Consider the following 18,946-nt stretch of genomic DNA (forward strand, 5'->3'; position numbering starts at 1 on the left):
ATGGGACCTGTTATCCTTACACGGGTAAAGGGGTATAGGGGGATTTGCCCTGTGGGTGGGGGGGGGAGGTTGCAGACCCCTGATGTGGCAGCCCAGGTGTTCTCACCCTCCAGTCAGGACCTGATAACCAATCTTTCTGTAATTTGGATCTTCGTACCTTAAGTCTACTAGAAAATAATATAAACATTAAATAAACCCAATAGGCTGGTTTTGCTTCCAATAAGGATTAAAATCATTCTCCAGCACACTAAGCCATACCTCCCAATTGTCCCGTTTTTCACGGGACAGTCCTGATTTTGACAGCTCAGCCGGGTTTGTTACTAAAATGTCCCGACTTTCTCTTTGATCTCCTGCCCTGAGCAGCCAGAAAAAGATACAACGTTTCTAAAACTTAATTGGCTTTTGGCAGAGAGCCCCCAGCAGGTGCACTTAGATACATTTGTAATCATTTAAGATAAGCAATTGTAACAATTAGGGCTGCATCGAATCCACTATTTTGGATTTGGCCGAAACCCCGAATCCTTCGTGAAAGATTTGTCCGAATACCGAACCGAACCCGAACCCTAATTTGCATATGCAAATTAGGGATGGGAAGGGGAAAAATGTTTTACTTCCTTGTTTTCTGACAAAAAGTCACATGATTTCCCTTCCCAAACATAATTTGAATATGCAAATTAGGCTTCAGATTCGGTTCGGCCTGGCAGAAGGATTCGGCCAAATCCGAATCCTACTGAAAAAAGACAAATCCTGGCGTAATCCCGAATCCTGGATTCGGTGCATCCCTAGTAACAAGTTAAGATAAGCAGGTCTCTTGGGGAAACTGTGACTTGCATCTTAAAGGGCAATTCACTTTCATTAGCAAGTCTTTCTCGATCGGCACATCATTAGCTGGTACAGTAAGTCCAATAGTCAAATACAGCATTTGTAGCCAGATTCTGTTTTAAAGGAGAACTAAAGCCTAACTAAAGAAGTAGATAGAAATATTGTACATGATGTTTTGTGCTTCTGTACCAGCCCAAGGCAACCACTGCCCTTTAGCAGTAAAGATCTGTGTCTCCAAAGATGCCCCAGTAGCTCCCCATCTTCTTTTCTGCTGATTCACTGATTCACATGCTCTGTGCTGCTGTCACTTACTGAGCTTAGGGACCCACTCACAATATACAGTACACATAGAATAGAAATGTCACAATATAAGGCTGATTAGTAATTAATACACATAATTACTACATGGCAGCACAGAAACCAGTGCAATTAGCATCAGAATTGAATAATCAGCAAACCTGTAGCATCAGCTTATATTACAGCCAGGGAAGCTCATTTTCTGCTGGATAATTAGTGACGAGCCCTAAGCTTAGCTTCTCACAGACATTTTCATTTTTAGGGTTTAGTTCTCCATTAAGGGTTTGTTCTCCTTTAGTTTCACGGAAATGTGAAACTAAGCAGCGATGGATCATTGAGCAACTTTTATCAACTTCTCAGCTCGTCCCCTATCTCAGCTACAACTGTAACCCAATTACGCTGCGACTAACGGCTCCGCGGAACCAATAAAGCCTCCTGTTATCTGGGTTAATATTTAAAAACCACCTGCAATTCCAACAACTTGCATTTATCTGCAGTCTTCCTACAGTCGCACCACAAACGACCTCAACTCCATCTCAGGACAATGTTACGCCGAAAAATCCAAAGAAATAGGAAACAAAATCTGTAGAAAATATCAAGAAAGCACAAAAAGAGGGGAAGGAAACCCCAATTTTTCAGATATATACACTATATATACACTATATTTGCCCTAGTGTTTTGTGTACAGAAATCTATATGAATGTTCATATATTGTCCTTGTATATTTATAAAGCACAGTAGGCTTGCTTGTCCTGATTCAGCTAAAATCTCTATTACTCTCAGCCTCCCTATACCTTCCGAATGCTACAACACAAATTCAATAGGGATGTCGCGGACTGTTCGCCGGCGAACTTGTTCGCGCGAACATCGGCTGTTCGCGCTCGCCGAATGTTCGCAAACGTCGCGCGACGTTCGCCATTTTGGGTTCGCCTTACCTGGCGCTTTTTTTTTACCTCTCACCCCAGACCAGCAGATACATGGCAGCCAATCAGGAAGCTCTCCCTCCTGGACCACCCCCACACCCCCTGGACCACTCCCCTTCCATATATAAACTGAAGCCCTGCAGCGTTTTTTCATTCTGCCTGTGTGTGCTTGGAAGAGCTAGTGTAGGGAGAGAGCTGTTAGTGATTTGAGGGACAGTTGATAGTAACTTTGCTGGCTAGTAATCTACTTGATACTGCTCTGTATTGTAGGGACAGAACTCTGCAGGGGTTTGAGGGACATTTAAGCTTAGGTAGCTTTGCTGGCTAGTAATCTACCTTCTACTGCAGTGCTCTGTATGTAGCTGCTGTGGGCACTGCTTCTGATCTCATCTGCTGACTGCTGCCTGTAACCCAATAGTCCTTGTAAGGACTGCTTTTATTTTCTTTTTTGTTTTTTTACTTTGCTAGTTGCTACTATAAGCCCAGTGCTATTAGTCTAGCTGTGTTGGGGAGTGGGACTGGTGTGCTGCTCCTCCTAGTAGTTCAGCAGCACCAACCCGAGAAAAATATTTTTTTTAATATACATATATTTTTTTTTTCTTTTACTTATCTTACTGTTCTTTAACGTGTACAGTGCTGTTGCTGTTCTTCATAGTAGTGCACCAATAGTAGTGCACTTGCAGGCATTATTTGCTCAGTGTGTTCTTCATTTTCAAACAACAACCATCTAGCTGTGTGAGCTTGTTCACATTCTGTCTAAATATCAATAATAATACCGTCTCTAGAAACACCACCTGAGTTGTTGTTGTTGTTGTTTTAAAAATAATGCCAGGCAAAGGCAGGCCGCCACGCAGAGGCACTAGGGGCCGTGCTGCTATGCTATCCTGTGGCCCTAGGAAATTGCCCAGTTTTAAAAAGGCAATGACCCTGAACTCCCAAAATGCTGAAGAGGTAGTTGACTGGCTTACACAGCACACCCCATCCTCTACCGTTTCTAACTTTACCACAACATCCTCCTCATCCTCCACTGCTATGGCCACCCCACGTAACACTTCCTCCACCACCGGTGCCCCTTCTTCACTGGGGTCAGAGGAGTTATTTTCACATGAGTTTCTTGAACTGAGTGATGCGCAACCATTATTGGCAGAAGAAGATGAAGGAGATGAGGACGTTACACCAGATTTAATTCTGGCAGAGAACACAACAGAGATGGACATAATGAGTGATGAGGAGGTCCCCGCTGCTGCTTCCTTCTGTGATGTGTCAGAAGAAATTGATGCATCTGAGGAGAATGATGATGAGGAGATTGATGTTTTGTGGGTGCCCAGTAGAAGAGAGCAAGAGGAGGGTAGTTCAGATGGAGAGACGGAGAGTCAGAGAGGCAGTAGGAGAATAAGACTTAGAAGAAGCAGGGAGGACAGCCCGCAGGGATCAGTAGGGCAACAACATGTATCGGCACCTGTGGTCAGCCAGCCAACGCACCCGCCATTGCCGCCAACGCCGCCGACTTCTACTGTTACCGCCAGATTGCCAGCCTCAAAAAGGTCAGCAGTGTGGGATTTTTTTAATGTGTGTGCCTCTGACAAAAGCGTTGTCATTTGCAATGAGTGCAGTCAGAAACTGAGTCTTGGGAAGCCCAACAGCCACATAGGTACAACTTCTATGCGAAGGCACATGAGCGGCAAGCACAAAGCACTTTGGGAGCAACACCTCAAAGGCAACAGGCAAACTAAAAGCCACACTCCTTCTGGTCCAGCATCTTACTGCTCTACCTCTGCTCTCCTTGACCCGTCTGAACCACCCTCCACTCCGCCTTCCACCTTGACCACCAGTTCCCATTCCCAGTCATCTGCCCCCAGCCAAGTTTCTGTGAGGGCCATGTTTGAGCGTAAGAAGCCAATGTCTGCTAGTCACCCCCTTGCCCGGTGTCTGACAGCTGGCTTGTCCGCACTCTTAGCCCGCCAGCTTTTACCATACCAGCTGGTGGACTCTGAGGCCTTCCGCAAATTTGTAGCAATTGGGACACCGCAGTGGAAGGTACCCAGCCGCAATTTTTTTTCAAAAAAGGGAATACCACACCTGTACCACCATGTGCAGAGCCAAGTCACCGCATCTCTGTCACTTAGTGTTGGGCCAAAGGTCCATATGACTACTGACGCATGGTCCTCCAAGCATGGTCAGGGCAGGTATGTCACCTACACTGCCCACTGGGTGAACTTGGTAATGGCTGGGAAGCAGGGAATGGGTAGCTCAACAACGACAGTGGAGTTGGTGTCACCGCCACGGATTGCACGCGGTTCTGCCACCACCTCTACTCCTCCTTCGCTCTCTACCTTGTCTTCTTCCTCTTCTTCCTCCTCTGCTGCTGGGTCCTCCTCCTCCACACCTGTGCACCCCCAGCTCCCCCTAGGCTATTCGACGTGCCAGGTACGCCGTTGTCATGCTGTCTTGGGGATGACGTGCCTGGAAAGCAGAAACCATACCGGATCTGTACTCCTGTCATCTCTGCAGTCACAGGCCGATCAGTGGCTGACCCCACACCAACTGCAGATCGGAAAAGTGGTGTGTGACAATGGAAGCAATCTGTTGGCAGCACTGAGACTGGGCAATTTAACACATGTGCCCTGCATGGCACATGTTCTGAATTTAATAGTCCAACGTTTTGTCTCAAAGTACCCAGGATTCCAGGACGTTCTCAGGCAGTCCAGGAAGGTGTCGGCCCATTTCAGACGGTCCTATACAGCCATGGCACGCCTTGCTGACATTCAGCAGCGGTACAAAATGCCAGTCAGGCGTTTGATTTGCGACAGCCAGACTCGCTGGAATTCAACGCTCCTCATGTTGGAACGTCTGCTGCAACAACAAAGAGCCGTCAACGAATACCTGTTTGAACTGGGTGGTAGGACTGGATCTGCAGAGCTGGGGATTTTTTTCCCCCGTTACTGGGTGCTTATGCGCGATGCCTGCAGGCTCATGCGCCCTTTTGAAGAGGTTACAAATATGGTCAGTCGCACCGAAGGCACCATCAGCGACCTAATACCCTTCGCTTTCTTCCTGGAGCGTGCCGTGCGACGAGTGACAGATGAGGCTGTAGACCAGCGTGACGAGGAGCAGGAAGCGCACGATTTCTGGTCGGAATCACCAGAACGAACCCAGGCACCTGCTGCAACGCAGGGAGAGGTGTCAGAAGTGGAGTCAGAGGAGGAAGGTGGCTTTGTGGAGGAGGAGGACCAACAGGAGCAGGCTTCCAGGGGGCTAGTGGTGACCTTTTGGGGACCCCTGGTCTTGTACGTGGCTGGGGGGAGGAGACCGTGGATGATGCAGTCCTTGATAACGAGGAAGCGGAGATGGATACCTCTGCATCCAACCTTGTGAGAATGGGGTCTTTCATGCTGTCATGCCTGTTGAAGGACCCCCGTATCAAGAGGCTTAAGGAGAAGGACCTGTACTGGGTCGCGACTCTACTAGACCCTCGGTACAAGCATAAAGTGGCAGAAATGTTACCAAACATACCACAAGTCTGAAAGGATGCTGCATTTACAAACCAGCCTGCAAAACATGTTGTACAATGCTTTTAAGGGTGATGTCACTTCAGGAACTCATCAACATTCCAGGGGCAGAGGTGCCAGTAATCCTGCCACGAGCACACCTGCAAGGACAAAGCACTTTGGCCACTCTGTAACGTCAGACATGCAAATGTTTTTCAGTCCAAGGCAGCGGCAGAACCGTTCGGGATCCACCCTCAAAGAACGCCTCGACCGGCAGGTAGCGGACTACCTGGCATTAACTGCAGATATCGACACTCTGAGGAGCGATGAACCCCTGGACTACTGGGTGCGCAGGCTTGATCTGTGGCCAGAGCTGTCACAATTTGCCATGAACCTCTTGTCTTGCCCAGCCTCAAGTGTGCTCTCAGAAAGGACCTTCAGTGCAGCAGGAGGGATTGTAACTGAGAAGAGAACTCGCCTAGGTCACAAAAGTGTGGATTACCTGACCTTTATTAAAATGAATGAGGGGTGGATCTCGGAGGGTTACTGCACGCCGGAAGACTTGTTCTGAGTTTCTGATTCTGACTCCCCATGCAGCTGTCCTTCTCTGCACGCCTCATGACTCCACATACAGCTGTCCTTTAGCGTCCTCCTCCCTCCACCACCGTTACAAACTAGGGTGCAAACCCTACTGGTTTAATTTGAATCCAGGTAAATCCTGAGTTTTTCTGGCCTCTGTGCTTCAGTGGCTGCGACCAAAAAATTGAATATTTTCAGCATTTATATGGCATATTTTTTATGGCCTCTGTGCTTCAGTGGCTGCGACCAAAAAAAACAGAATATTTTCAGCATTTATATGGCATATTTTTTATGGCCTCTGTGCTTCAGTGGCTGTGACAAAAAAAATGAATATTTTCAGCATTTATATGGCATATTTTTTATGGCCTCTGTGCTTCAGTGGCTGCGACCAAAAAAAACAGAATATTTTCTGCATTTATATGGCATATTTTTTTCTGGCCTCTGTGCTTCAGTGGCTGTGACAAAAAAATGAATATTTTCAGCATTTATATGGCATATTTTTTCTGGCCTCTGTGCTTCAGTGGCTGCGACCAAAAAAAACAGAATATTTTCTGCATTTATATGGCATATTTTTTCTGGCCTCTGTGCTTCAGTGGCTGTGACAAAAAAATGAATATTTTCAGCATTTATATGGCATATTTTTTCTGGCCTCTGTGCTGCAGTGGCTGCGACAAAAAAAAATTAATATTTTCAGCATTTATATGGCATATTGTTTCTGGACTTCTGGTTCAGTGGCTGCGACAAAAAAAACATAATTTTTCAGGAAAGTACACATGCCTAATTTTTCAGGGTTCTGCAACAGTGGCAAAATCGCATCTTTTATGGTCACCGCAGGTGATCAATAAAGTAGACCAAAACTGGGCCCACACTGCAGAATCAGTGTTTTTTGGTTCACTTCACTGTACATTGAATTACCTCTGCCTGACCGTGCACGTGCGCACAAGCACGGTGACTGCTAAACACACCACTACAGAAATATTGCCACCAACAGGACGAACATCCTGGAGGTGACAAGCAACTAGTAATTAACAACTATTATTTGCTCACTTGACGGTATCATTCATTAAAGCTCTTTGCGTCTTTTTGCGTTGCAGTAAGCACCGCGTTTCGTCTTTGCGTGTGAACAGGCTGTAACCTTTACACGACTTGATTGGCATGTAGACGCCGGACGTTTTAAAGCATTTTATTACACAGGTTTAGAAATGTAGTGTGATTTCTGCCCTTTACAGCACAAAACGCAGCGCTGTGTCAACAATGGATTTTTTAGAAACATTTTTTGCCCTTGATCCCCCTCTGGCATGGCACTGTCCAGGTCGTTGCACCCTTTAAACAACTTTAAAATCATTTTTCTGGCCAGAAATGTCTTTTCTAGCTTTTAAAATTCGCCTTCCCATTGAAGTCTATGGGGTTCGCGACGTTCGCGAACCGTTCGCATTTTTGACGCAAGTTCGCGAATATGTTCGCGAACTTTTTTTCCGACGTTCGCTACATCCCTAAAATTCAACACAATATTTTGCCCCAAAAATTCACTTGCTGTTGGTCACATTCCCAAGAGCCAAGGTTCTAGGAGAACATTCAAGAATCTGGTGAATTTTTAAGACTTAGGGCACATTTATTCCAATGTTTGATAGTATACAATTCATTATTTGCTCTGTATGTGTCACACGGTGTCACCTAGATGTAAGAAATCCCCTCATATACAGCGTCTGACTAGGGGGTCTTGGGTCCACCAAGGCTGCTGCCCCAGGGGCCTTCACACACCCCAGGCCATCAACAACCCCCATTCACCTCTCCAGGCCCCTCAACCCATTTGCAACCTCCCCGCAACTCTCTGGTCCCCCCTCCGCAACCCCCTGCACCTCCCCAGGCCCCAGTCCCATCCGCGACCGTCCTCTGCCTCTCTGGGCCACTGAGCCACAATCCTGAGACTGGTGCAACATCAGTTGTGCAAATACAACCACACAACTATATCTATATATATGTATCTATAGATATAACAAGGCTGTAGCCATTAAACATCAGGGAATCAGTTCTAAAGTCCTCACTGTTGGCACCAATTGCCCCGGTTACACATTTCATTATCTGCTCCATCTTCGCAGAGTATGCGGAAAAGCCTCTTACAGGGCAGTGATTTGCCAAAACGATCTCTTTTGTGTTAGCGATACGGCGGGAGGGATTTTCTCGAGCTCTAACTTTTCTTTGTCAGTTTTAGGATTAAACCATCAGCCGCACCTCATTAATGTTTGATGTTCATTGTCACAGTGAATTAGTTCTTTCTGTGATCCACAATGATGTACTTTATACTGGCAGCGCCACTCAGAATCATATATATCATATCATACATATTTCATCCAGTTCCTTTATCCCTTGCCTAGCCCTTCTGGCTTATTCGGCACTGATTATCTGGTGTTGCCTTGCCCTACTGTCACTGTCTCACTAATGCTGGTCAGTCGCACTTCCATTGTACCTGTGGAGTGTATGTAGTTTTGGAATGTTCCCACAACCCCCCTTTTTGTATTTTAGCTTCAGTTCCTCTGCAGGAAGAATGACCAGACTTCTATGTGGTTGTAGCACCACCACTCCCATCACTTTTAATGGTGGATTTATGTGGGTGGTGGTCTGGGCAACCTCTCTCTTAAAAGCCACAAATGGGGAGGATTAAGCCTGAGACCAGTCCCTTAGTCAGGAGACACTTATCCCAGGAGATGCTTCCCATGCAGGGATGTACCAGCCTATGGAAAATGACCGGAAGTCTCTGCTACAGAATTCCCATCTTTCCCTACTGTGACCTTTTTGTCTTAGTGTTACCATTGTACCTTCTCGCCCTAGTGTCAATATCTTGCTCAACTTTTTTTATTTCTTAGTGTCACCAATTTTCCTACTGTAGCCTTTTGTCTTAGTGTCACCATGTTACCCTACTGTGACCTTCTTGTTTTAGTGTCACCAACTTTACCATCTGTACCTTTTTGCCCGTGTCAATATCTTTTCCTACAGTAGCCGTCTTGTCTTCATGTCCCCACCTTTCCCTACAGTAGCCTTCTTGTCTTAGTGTCACAACCTTTCAGTACAATAGGCATCTTGTCTTTATGTCACCACATTTCCCTACAGTGGCCTTCTTGTCTTAGTGTCACCACCTTTCTTTACAATAACCTTCTTACCTTAGTGTCACCACCTTTCCTTACAGTAGTCTTGTTCTCTTAGTGTCACCACCTTTCCCTACAGTGGCCTTCTTGTCTTAGTGTCACCACCTTTCTTTACAATCTTAGTCCTAGTGTTGCCATCTTTCCCTTCAGTAGTCTTCTTGTCTTAGTGTCACCATCTTTCCATACTGTATCTTCTCTTCCTTGTATTATCATGTTGCCCTATTGTAGCCATCTTTCTTTAGTATCACCACCTACCCCTACTACAGCCTTCTTGCCGTAGTACTTATTTTTACTGGTTTCCCACTATGTTTCTTACCACTATGTTTCTTGTCCTATGATTCTGTATATATTTATTATGTGATTTGTCTCCCCCGTGTATACTTTTATAGATATTGTACTTTTATGCACTGTACAAATAAAGTTATACATACATACATACATACATACATACATACATACCTCTTACTTTTATCTTTTTGGGTCACAAAGGGCTACGGGATGTGAGAAAGGCCCCTTCATGGCTGCCCTGTTGTGTGTTTGGTGCTCATTCTGTCACTGTATTTTATTACCACCCCTCTAAGTAAATTGCTGGGCAGCCCCAAACCCTCAGCCTCTGCCCACAATGGATTAGCCCATTGTGGGCAGAGGCTGAACTGAAATGAAACCAGGCAAGGAAATGCATCATGGGAGTGAAGTCTAGGATTTGTTGCAGTTATTTTGAGGCTCATAAACATTGCGCTGAAATAGCATCACGGATTGGCCCACTGGTACAGCTGTTGCCAGAAGCCCAGAATACTCCCAGCGACATATTTAATTGATTACCTCCAATCCCTACTACTAATTAACTCCCTTCAGCCATTGCTCAGATGCTAATTACAGAAGTCCTTACTTTTTGCCTTTTGTCCATTGTTCTAAACTTTCAGTTCATTAAGTAATATTATAAACATTGAGTAATATTTCTGAAAAAAAACATCATGCATATTCTGATTCACCAGCTGTTCATTGGTTTCACTCAATAGGCCAGTATCTTGGGGTCTGATCTAGGTACAGTAAGTACTATACATCTGCACATGTACAGCGTGGGTGTCCAACCTACTCTCCTACAGTGATAAAATGGCAGTTAGGACATTACTGTCACAATGCTGCAATGCTGTAAAGTTTGTAAACCATTTTATCCTAATATAATTATACTGTATCTATTCTACTAAATTATACATATTCCCAAACACTGTGCTGCTGGAAGGATTATATTTATTTCCTTCACTGCCCTAAAGAAACAAACTGCAACACCTATAATAAGGCTAATTAGTAATTGAGTTCTTATTTGTGGACTTGGAACTATAGTGACTGTTACCCCAATGTTTCTATATATCTGTAACCTTGTTATGGGCTAAGGGGGCCCAGTCTAAAGGTCAGTTAGGGGGGAGATTTGGGGTGAGTGCTTGTTTGTACCCTGGGTACCCCTGTAACTATAGCAGGGTGACACCCCAATGTTTCTATATATCTGTAACCTTGTTATGAGCTAAGGGGGCCCAGTCTGAAGGCCAGTTAGGGGGAGATTTGGGGTGAGTGTTTATTTGTACCCTGGGTACCCCTGGAACTATAGCAGGGTGACACCCCAATGTTTCTATATATCTGTAACCTTGTTATGAGCTAAGGGGGCCCAGCCTGAAGGTCAGTTAGGGGGAGATTTGGGGTGAGTGCTTATTTGTGTCCTGGGTACCCCTGGAACTATAGCAGGGTGACTGTTACCCCAATGTTTCTATATATCTGTAACCTTGTTATGAGCTAAGGGGGCCCAGTCTGAAGGTCAGTTAGGGGGAGATTTGGGGTGAGTGCTTATTTGTGCCCTGGGTACCCCTGGAACTATAGCAGGGTGACTGTTACCCCAATGTTTCTATATATCTGTAACCTTTCCTTCATGACTAGTTAGATTGACCTCTGTTTCTCATTTGTAGTAATATACACCAATTCTTGCAGTAAATATATGAATGGATGACCCTAAGCAAACATATCATTCCAATCCAGTTATGAATTCTCTACTTCCCAAGTCACACAGTGGAACCCACATGTCACTAGTTTATTATCTGTTACTCCAGCCCTGCTCTTGATAGATACTACAGCAAACAACCATCAAAGCAAAGGGTCTTCAATTAACATTCAATCATGTAATAGAGCTCAGTGGAACCTTATTCCTTAGGTGTTGATCCCCAAAGCCCTAAGTCAGTAGACTTTCAATGCTGATGGGCATCACCATGCCATGCCAATATTATGGTCCACATTTTGGTAAACCTTCTTGAAGAGATGTCCTACATCAGCAACTCTTACCTGTCGACGCTGATGACGCACAAGGTCATAATGGAGGCCGTGCAGCACATTACATCCATGGCAATGAACACATTGCAGAAGACTTTCCCAAAGAGCCATTCTCCCCCAACCAGGTCCGTGATGATGACGAAAGGCATAACCGCCACTGCCACGGAGAGATCAGCCGCTGCCAAGGAAACCACCAGGTAGTTGGACGGCTGCCGGAGTTTTTTGACTATGCAGACCGAGATAATCACCAAGGCATTGCCGGCAATGGTGAACAACGTAATGATGGACAACACCACCCCGATGACTATTTTCTCTGTGTCGCCATAGAGCAATAACTCCTTTCCACAATCAGGCTTCTCGGTGTGGTTAAGAGCAGTTAAGTCTTGTTCAGTTGTATTTAAGGGTCTCTCAGTCATGAATTCAGATGGTAGAAGGTTCTGATGGTGACTGGAGGGTTTGGCGCTGTGCAAAGATAGATGGGTATCTGTCAGATGGCTGGGCTGGACCTGGATCAGCATGTTTCTTGCTTGTACGAGTCAGAGGCAACACTAGGGTACACAAGAAGGTCATCTGTCCGGAGCCACCTGAAGAGGGAACAATGATAGTTTTTAACTAATCCATATCTATGATACCAGCTAATTAACTAGGATCAGAAAAACACCATAACAATAACCATGTTTTCTACAATAGTAGCACAAGTGCTGTGTAATTCACCTCCAAAGCAGCACAACAAGATCCACTCACACACTTTAAACACTCCACTGAGTGAAAGCTTTGGGTAAATGCTCCCGAGTCTGCACTCAAAGCGATTAAAAGAACAACATACCCATCCGCAAAGCTCTCAGCTTGTCACCCTCAATAAACACACAAGCTCAAGTTGCTCTATGTGTCACCTTGGATAGACAATCAACCCATCAACCCAGCGGCACTCGCCCGAGCTCCTGTTTATTTCACCTTCATTAAGCAGCCGTCGGATCATACAAACACTCACTAATAATAATTCATCTTCAATAAACAGACAACAAACGAAACCTACAGGAAGACGACAAGCGTGAGAAATACGAGAAGACCTTGCTGTGTCATCTACACTCAGCGCCTACTGAATTCTTGATTTCACCTTCAATAGACACACACACGCAACAGGACAATCCACCGAGGAAAAGAGTAGTGTGTATCCCATAAGTACTACTAGAACATCTATATCTTCTGCCTTCAGTAAGCCCACAAATGAATCACTTGTATCTGCCATGAGAATAGAGATCAACAACATACAAGCAAAAAGCAATCTCCGGCTTTATCTTCAACAAACACTCACAGTGGCAACACAACAACACAAAAGAACTCTTTAATAAATAGTCATAATGGCACGTCAGGTCAACAGATAAAGCCATAACAACACACAGGCACAAACTTATACAAAGACAAATTGCTACTCTGTATTTCCCATCATAAACACACAACTGGGCAGCAGACACACAATCCACAAACGTAGACGCACAAAGAAACTGTATTAATATTGAATAAATATGCAGCAAAACAACTTATCAATAATGTAAATTCCACCTTCCGAAACCCGACTGCACAAAGTACAGGTACATTACTTCTCACACAACAGGGACCTCTTGCCCTTGTTTCCATATTTTCTCTAGCATGGCAGCAGGTATATAACTAGTCTATAAATAAAGATACACCGGGGCGACTCTAAGTAGTAAAACAGTTACTAGCCCAGCAGATATTTATATTGTCTCTTTTTTTCTATCCCAGCAGCTGCCACCAAAGAGCTGCCCAGCAGGGCTATAGTTCTCCCCATTATGATTACTCATGAATTCCTCTAAAGAAAACAATCATTTGTTCTATTTTTATTTCCCCCTGTAACAACTCACATGGGACTTGGTTTTCCTAAGAAATCATCTCCAGGCCATGGGACACATTGAAAGCTCAGACTATTTTGCAGCATTTAAAAGTCCTGTGTCAGGTCCCAGTGGAGACACGAGATCTCTTCCTTCCCAGGGGTCGGCCGTGTGCCCTTCTAGAGGATATTCCAATCTGCAGATCTTTAACTGACGGGGGTTTGGGATTTCGTGACTGTCACATATTCATTATTTACAGCCGAGCAGCTCAAAACAAACATCAGCACATTGATTTCCATTTGTGCCCCTCTCCCCCTGGGCTGAGAAATCGACATAAAGCCCAAGGTGGATTATAGTCTGGAATGATACAGTAAGTGCTGCTCATAAACCCAAAGTCCCTGTTTGTATTAGAGGAGCCTGATCTAGAGAATATTTACATATACACAGACGCACAGATTTTTACCTTTTGTAGGAACACTGGCAAATAAGTGGCACCAAATGCTCTTGGTCTCGTTCCCAGACATCTTCTCTGCTCCAGATTCTCCAGCATCAGGACATCATGAAGCTTCAGACATGGGCAGCTGCCCCAGGCTGTACAAAGGGTTGGGGTACAAGGGGGACCCCCTAGTCTTAGCCCTGTGCACAGACACCAGTGTAACTTGAAGTGGCTGGAGTGGGTTCATGTTCAGATCAGCCGACAAAGTCACCGTCCTCCTCCTCCTCCTCCTCCTCCTCCTCCTCCCCTCTTACACTTCAGTTACTCTGTGTGTGGAAGTACCAGCCTTTACACCATCTACAGGGAACAAGGAATTAAAGCTCAGTCATTGCACCAGATCCTGACACTTCTTATCTTCTGCCACTGAAACACTGCAGCCCACCCCAGCAGGAGACACCCCACATCCCCCTCTTTCCTCCCTACCCCCCCACATTCCACATTCAATCCTTCCCTCCTTCTTTGTCCTCTCTCTTTCCGTAACTCTCTCACTTATTCTCCCTCTCTCTTTCTTTATCATTGTTTCTCCTTTCCCACCATCACTCTCAGTTCATACCTTTTGTTCATCGGTCCCTAATTCAGCACTCCCTGCTACCTTCTCTCTCAACTCCCTGCGACCTTCTCTCTCTTCTCCCTGCGACCTTCTCTCTCTACTCCCTGCTACCTTCTCTCACCACTCCCTGCTACCTTCTCTTTCTACTCCCTGCTACCTTCTCTCTCCACTCCCTGCTACCTTCTCTCTCCACTCCCTGCTACCTTCTCTCTCCACTCCCTGCTACCTTCTCTCTCCACTCCCTGCTACCTTCTCTCTCCACTCCTGCTACCTTCTCTCTCCACTCCTCTACTACCTTCTCTCTCCACTCCCTACTACCTTCTCTCTCCACTCGCTCTCATCCAATATTCTACTCTCACATTATATGATTCATTCACCTGCATTCCTCTAGTCTCACTTTCACTGCTTCCACTTGTTCTTTCTTCTCCGTTGCTCAGCACTCACTCACTCACTCACTCACTCACTCAGTCACTCACTCACTCTCAATCTCTTCCTTCTCACATTTTGTATTTCTTCTTCTCCCATTCTTTCTTTTCTCAACTATTTCTTGTTTCTCCCCAAATAGTCACACAGACTCATTAGATATGTCACATGACACCGTCTCCTTCTGACAAACACACACAGTCTCACCCACACACCTCATTTACTGTGATTCTTACTCTTTATTTCCCTTTCATACTGTCTATCAACTCAAAGTGAATGTTGCTCTCTCTCTCGCTGTCTCTCTCTCTCTCTCTCTGTCTCTCTCTCTCTTCCTTACACTCACGCACACACATTACCTGTGTCTCTCTGTCACTGTCTCTGGCCGCCAGTTGTTTGTGCTGCCCCAGTTGGTGTGACTGTCACTTTAACCAGTGAAACAGCGGAGCAGCCTTAGTGCAGGGAGGAGTGCGAGGAGTTAACCCCCAAGCTGGATCTAATTCCTTGTGCAGATTAGAAGCAAGAGGTTTGATTTACTGTGTGTTTCCCAGTCCCCAGCACCAGTGTGTGTGTGTGTGTGTGTATGTGTGTGACTGTATGTGTGTGTGTCTGTGTGTGTGTGTGTGTGTGTGACTGTATGTGTCTGTCTGTGTGTGTGTGTGTCTGTCTGTGTGTGTGTGTGTGTGTGTGTGTGTGTGTGTGTGTATATGTGTGTATATATGTGTGTTTGTGTATATGTGTGTTTGTGTATATGTGTGTGTGTGTGTGTGTTCATCCCACTGGGTGCTAAATATAAAGCTTCCCTGCCTGACACACAGCTGTGGGATCACTCAGGCACCTCCTTTCAGGCACAGCTGGGAATTAGAGGGTCACAAGCTGCCATTGCTATGTGTGTGTGTGTATAATATACATTTATACATCTTGATAAAGACCTAGTGAGGGTCGAAACGTCAATACAAATAAAGTCTTTAAATTTTTTATAAAAGACCCTAGAGTGCAACAGCATTTTTTACAAACTTTATATTTATATATATGCAGGTATGGGACCTGTTATCCAGAATGCTCGGGACCTGGGGTTTTCCGGATAACGGATCTTTCTGTAATTTAGCTCTTCATGCCTTAAGTCTACTAGAAAATCATATAAACATGAAATAAACCCAATAGGCTGGTTTTGCTTCCAATAAGGATTAATTATATCTTAGTTGGGATCAAGTACAAGCGACTGTTTTATTATTACACAGAAAAAGGAAATCATTTTTACAATTTAGATTATTTGGATAAAAGTGGGTCTAAGGGAGATGACCTTTCCGTAATTCAGAGCTTTCTAGATAACTGGTTTCCTGGATAACCAATACCTGTATATATATATATATATATTATGAATGCACCGAATCTACGATTCGGTTCAAGATTCAGCCTTTTTCAGCAGGATTCGGATTTGCTGAATCCTTCTGCCCAACTGAACTGAATCCGAATCCCAATTTGCATATGCAAATTAGGGACGGGGAGGGAAATCACGTAACTTTTTGTTCACAAAACAAGGAAGTAAAAATGTTTTCCCCTTTCCACCCCTAATTTGCATATGCAAATTAAGATTTGGATTTGGATCGGTATTCTGTGTGGATTAGGTGCATCGCTAATAAATATATATGTATATCATCATCCATCATTTTATTACATAGTGCCAGCAAGTAACACAGCACTCTCAAGTTTATAAAAGGGTTGCAGCGTTTACAAGAGCTTACAATCTAATTATCTATTTTCTACTGTCTTTTAGGGTATCTACACAAAGCAGCATGTGTACATAGGAAGCTCAATAATATAATAATAGATTTTAGCACCTTGACCTTGTGCATTCAGTAGGAACGAGGACACGGGGTGCTGGGGAGAGATCACAATTTGCTAAAATAGGTGCCACGATGCAGAAGCGCAGGGGTATAGCAACCAATCACATCTGTGCTTTCATTTCCTTAAATGTAAGGGACTGATTAAAACTTTATCCTGATTGGCTGCTGTGGGTTGTGGCGTGATTTGGCAAATAGACACATACAGATGTTCCTCTGCAGGGGCCAAGCACTCGCTCCTTATTTTATTCCCCCAATAACAGAGATTTCAGAGCATTCAGACATGGCAGAAGCTGAAGACTTTTATTATCTGGATCTGCACTCACCAAGGCTGACAGTCAGTGCAGATAAACTGTCAGAAATCGGCCTGGTTGTTGCTGCGCTCACACACTCACCTCTCCTTGGAAAAGGCACATCACATGTTTATAAAGAAAACGTATCCAGGAATCAGGAGAAAAAGCAGCGACAGTCAATATGTTTTTAGCCAAAGTCTGTTATTGTGATATTTTAAGTCTCCCCTGTGAGTAAGGAACACGGTAATATAATATTAATAATCCAGCAACTAATCATTAAACTTAATTACTCAACAAATACAAAGAGGAAGCCATGAAATTTACACTGGTCACAAATAGTGCAAATACCTTAAATAATCTGTAACCTGTTTCCTGCGAAACGTTGCTCAGTGATGTCACAATCTACTGATTTTATTCAATTTCCTAAAAAAAGTCTTTAAAGTCTTTAAAGTATGATCCTGCTGGGTGTTCCCTGTAGAGACGTGTGAATGGAGTTGCTGCAGTTTGGGCAGGATCAGGCAAGTGCAGCAAAGCGACATTACCCAAAGCGAATGTCATAGTGAGTTGTTGGGGCCCAGCGATTGCCCTGTACCCAGTTATAGAGGTAGAGGGGCTCCCGGGGGAAGGGAAAACACATTATTGGGGGGTGGGAGAGTTTGGCAGCTTCCCATTTGCATTTACATATCTATAAGCTCTCAACTTTGCTTTAAGTAGATGTTGGATTGTAACCAGCTAGTTCTGCCTCAGTACAATTTGTACGGTCCTGTTTTCTCTCCACTTTATATTTCCTGCCTTAGAATTGATTGTCATTGAGGGAAATGCCACAGATACATAGTTACCCTTTACATCCAGCGGCTTTTTGCACAGCAGAATGAGAACATAATGGTGCGTATTGATAAGGTATGAGTTACACAGTTGTGCAGTGGGGCCAAACAGTCAGGTAGAAGAGCTTGCAGTCTAAAATCTATCCAAAAATGTCATGTTCTGCTTAAGTTATTGATTCTGTGCTGTCATTTGTGGGGAAAGGGCTCAGAGTAAAACAGTTACAGCCCCTGCCACTAACACCAGCTTGCCTTACTATACACACTACTCCACAGTTACAGCCCCTGCCACTAACACCAGCTTGCCTTACTATACACACTACTCCACAGTTACAGCCCTGCCACTAACACCAGCTTGCCTTTATACACACTACTCCACAGTTACAGCCCCTGCCACTAACACCAGCTTGCCTTACTATACACACTACTCCACAGTTACAGCCCCTGCCACTAACACCAGCTTGCCTTACTATACACACTACTCCACAGTTACAGCCCCTGCCACTAACACCAGCTTGCCTTACTATACACACTACTCCACAGTTACAGCCCCTGCCACTAACACCAGCTTCATTTACTATACACACTACTCCACAGTTCCAGCCCCTGCCACTAACACCAGCTTCATTTACTATACACACTACTCCACAGTTACAGCCCCTGCCACTAACACCAGCTTAATTTACTATACACACTACTCCACAGTTACAGCCCCTGCCACTAACACCAGCTTAATTTACTATACACACTACTCCACAGTTACAGCCCTGTTACTAACACCAGCTTGCCTTACTATACACACTACTCCACAGTTACAGTCCCTGCCACTAACATCAGCTTGCCTTACTATACACACTACTCCACAATTACAGCCCCTGCCACTAACACCAGCTTAATTTACTATACACACTACTCCACAGTTACAGCCCCGTCACTAACACCAGCTTGCCATACTATACACACTACTCCACAGTTACAGCCCCTGCCACTAACACCAGCTTAACTTACTATATACACTACTCCACAGTTACAGTCCCTGCCACTAACACCAGCTTAATTTACTATACACACTACTCCACAGTTACAGCCCCTGCCACTAACACC

General features: G+C 44.7%; 1 protein-coding gene across 3 annotated transcripts in view; it reads right to left on the bottom strand.

Moving 5' to 3' along the window:
* htr7l.S (5-hydroxytryptamine (serotonin) receptor 7, adenylate cyclase-coupled like S homeolog) overlaps positions 1–15,507 on the bottom strand; it is a 35,928-nt gene extending 20,421 nt beyond the window's left edge. The window contains exons 1-3 of one of the 3 annotated variants that reach the window (XM_018232576.2): positions 15,244–15,507; positions 13,882–14,211; positions 11,581–12,152 (exon numbers count right to left, since the gene is read on the bottom strand). In XM_018232576.2, the coding sequence (XP_018088065.1) occupies positions 11,581–12,086 (506 nt within the window). In that variant the 5' untranslated portion in view covers positions 12,087–12,152; positions 13,882–14,211; positions 15,244–15,507. 3 annotated transcript variants of the gene reach the window in all.
* Between the last annotated feature and the right edge of the window lie 3,439 nt (positions 15,508–18,946).

Source organism: Xenopus laevis, chromosome 1S, assembly GCF_017654675.1.
Source record: "Xenopus laevis strain J_2021 chromosome 1S, Xenopus_laevis_v10.1, whole genome shotgun sequence".
Taxonomy (NCBI): domain Eukaryota; kingdom Metazoa; phylum Chordata; class Amphibia; order Anura; family Pipidae; genus Xenopus; species Xenopus laevis.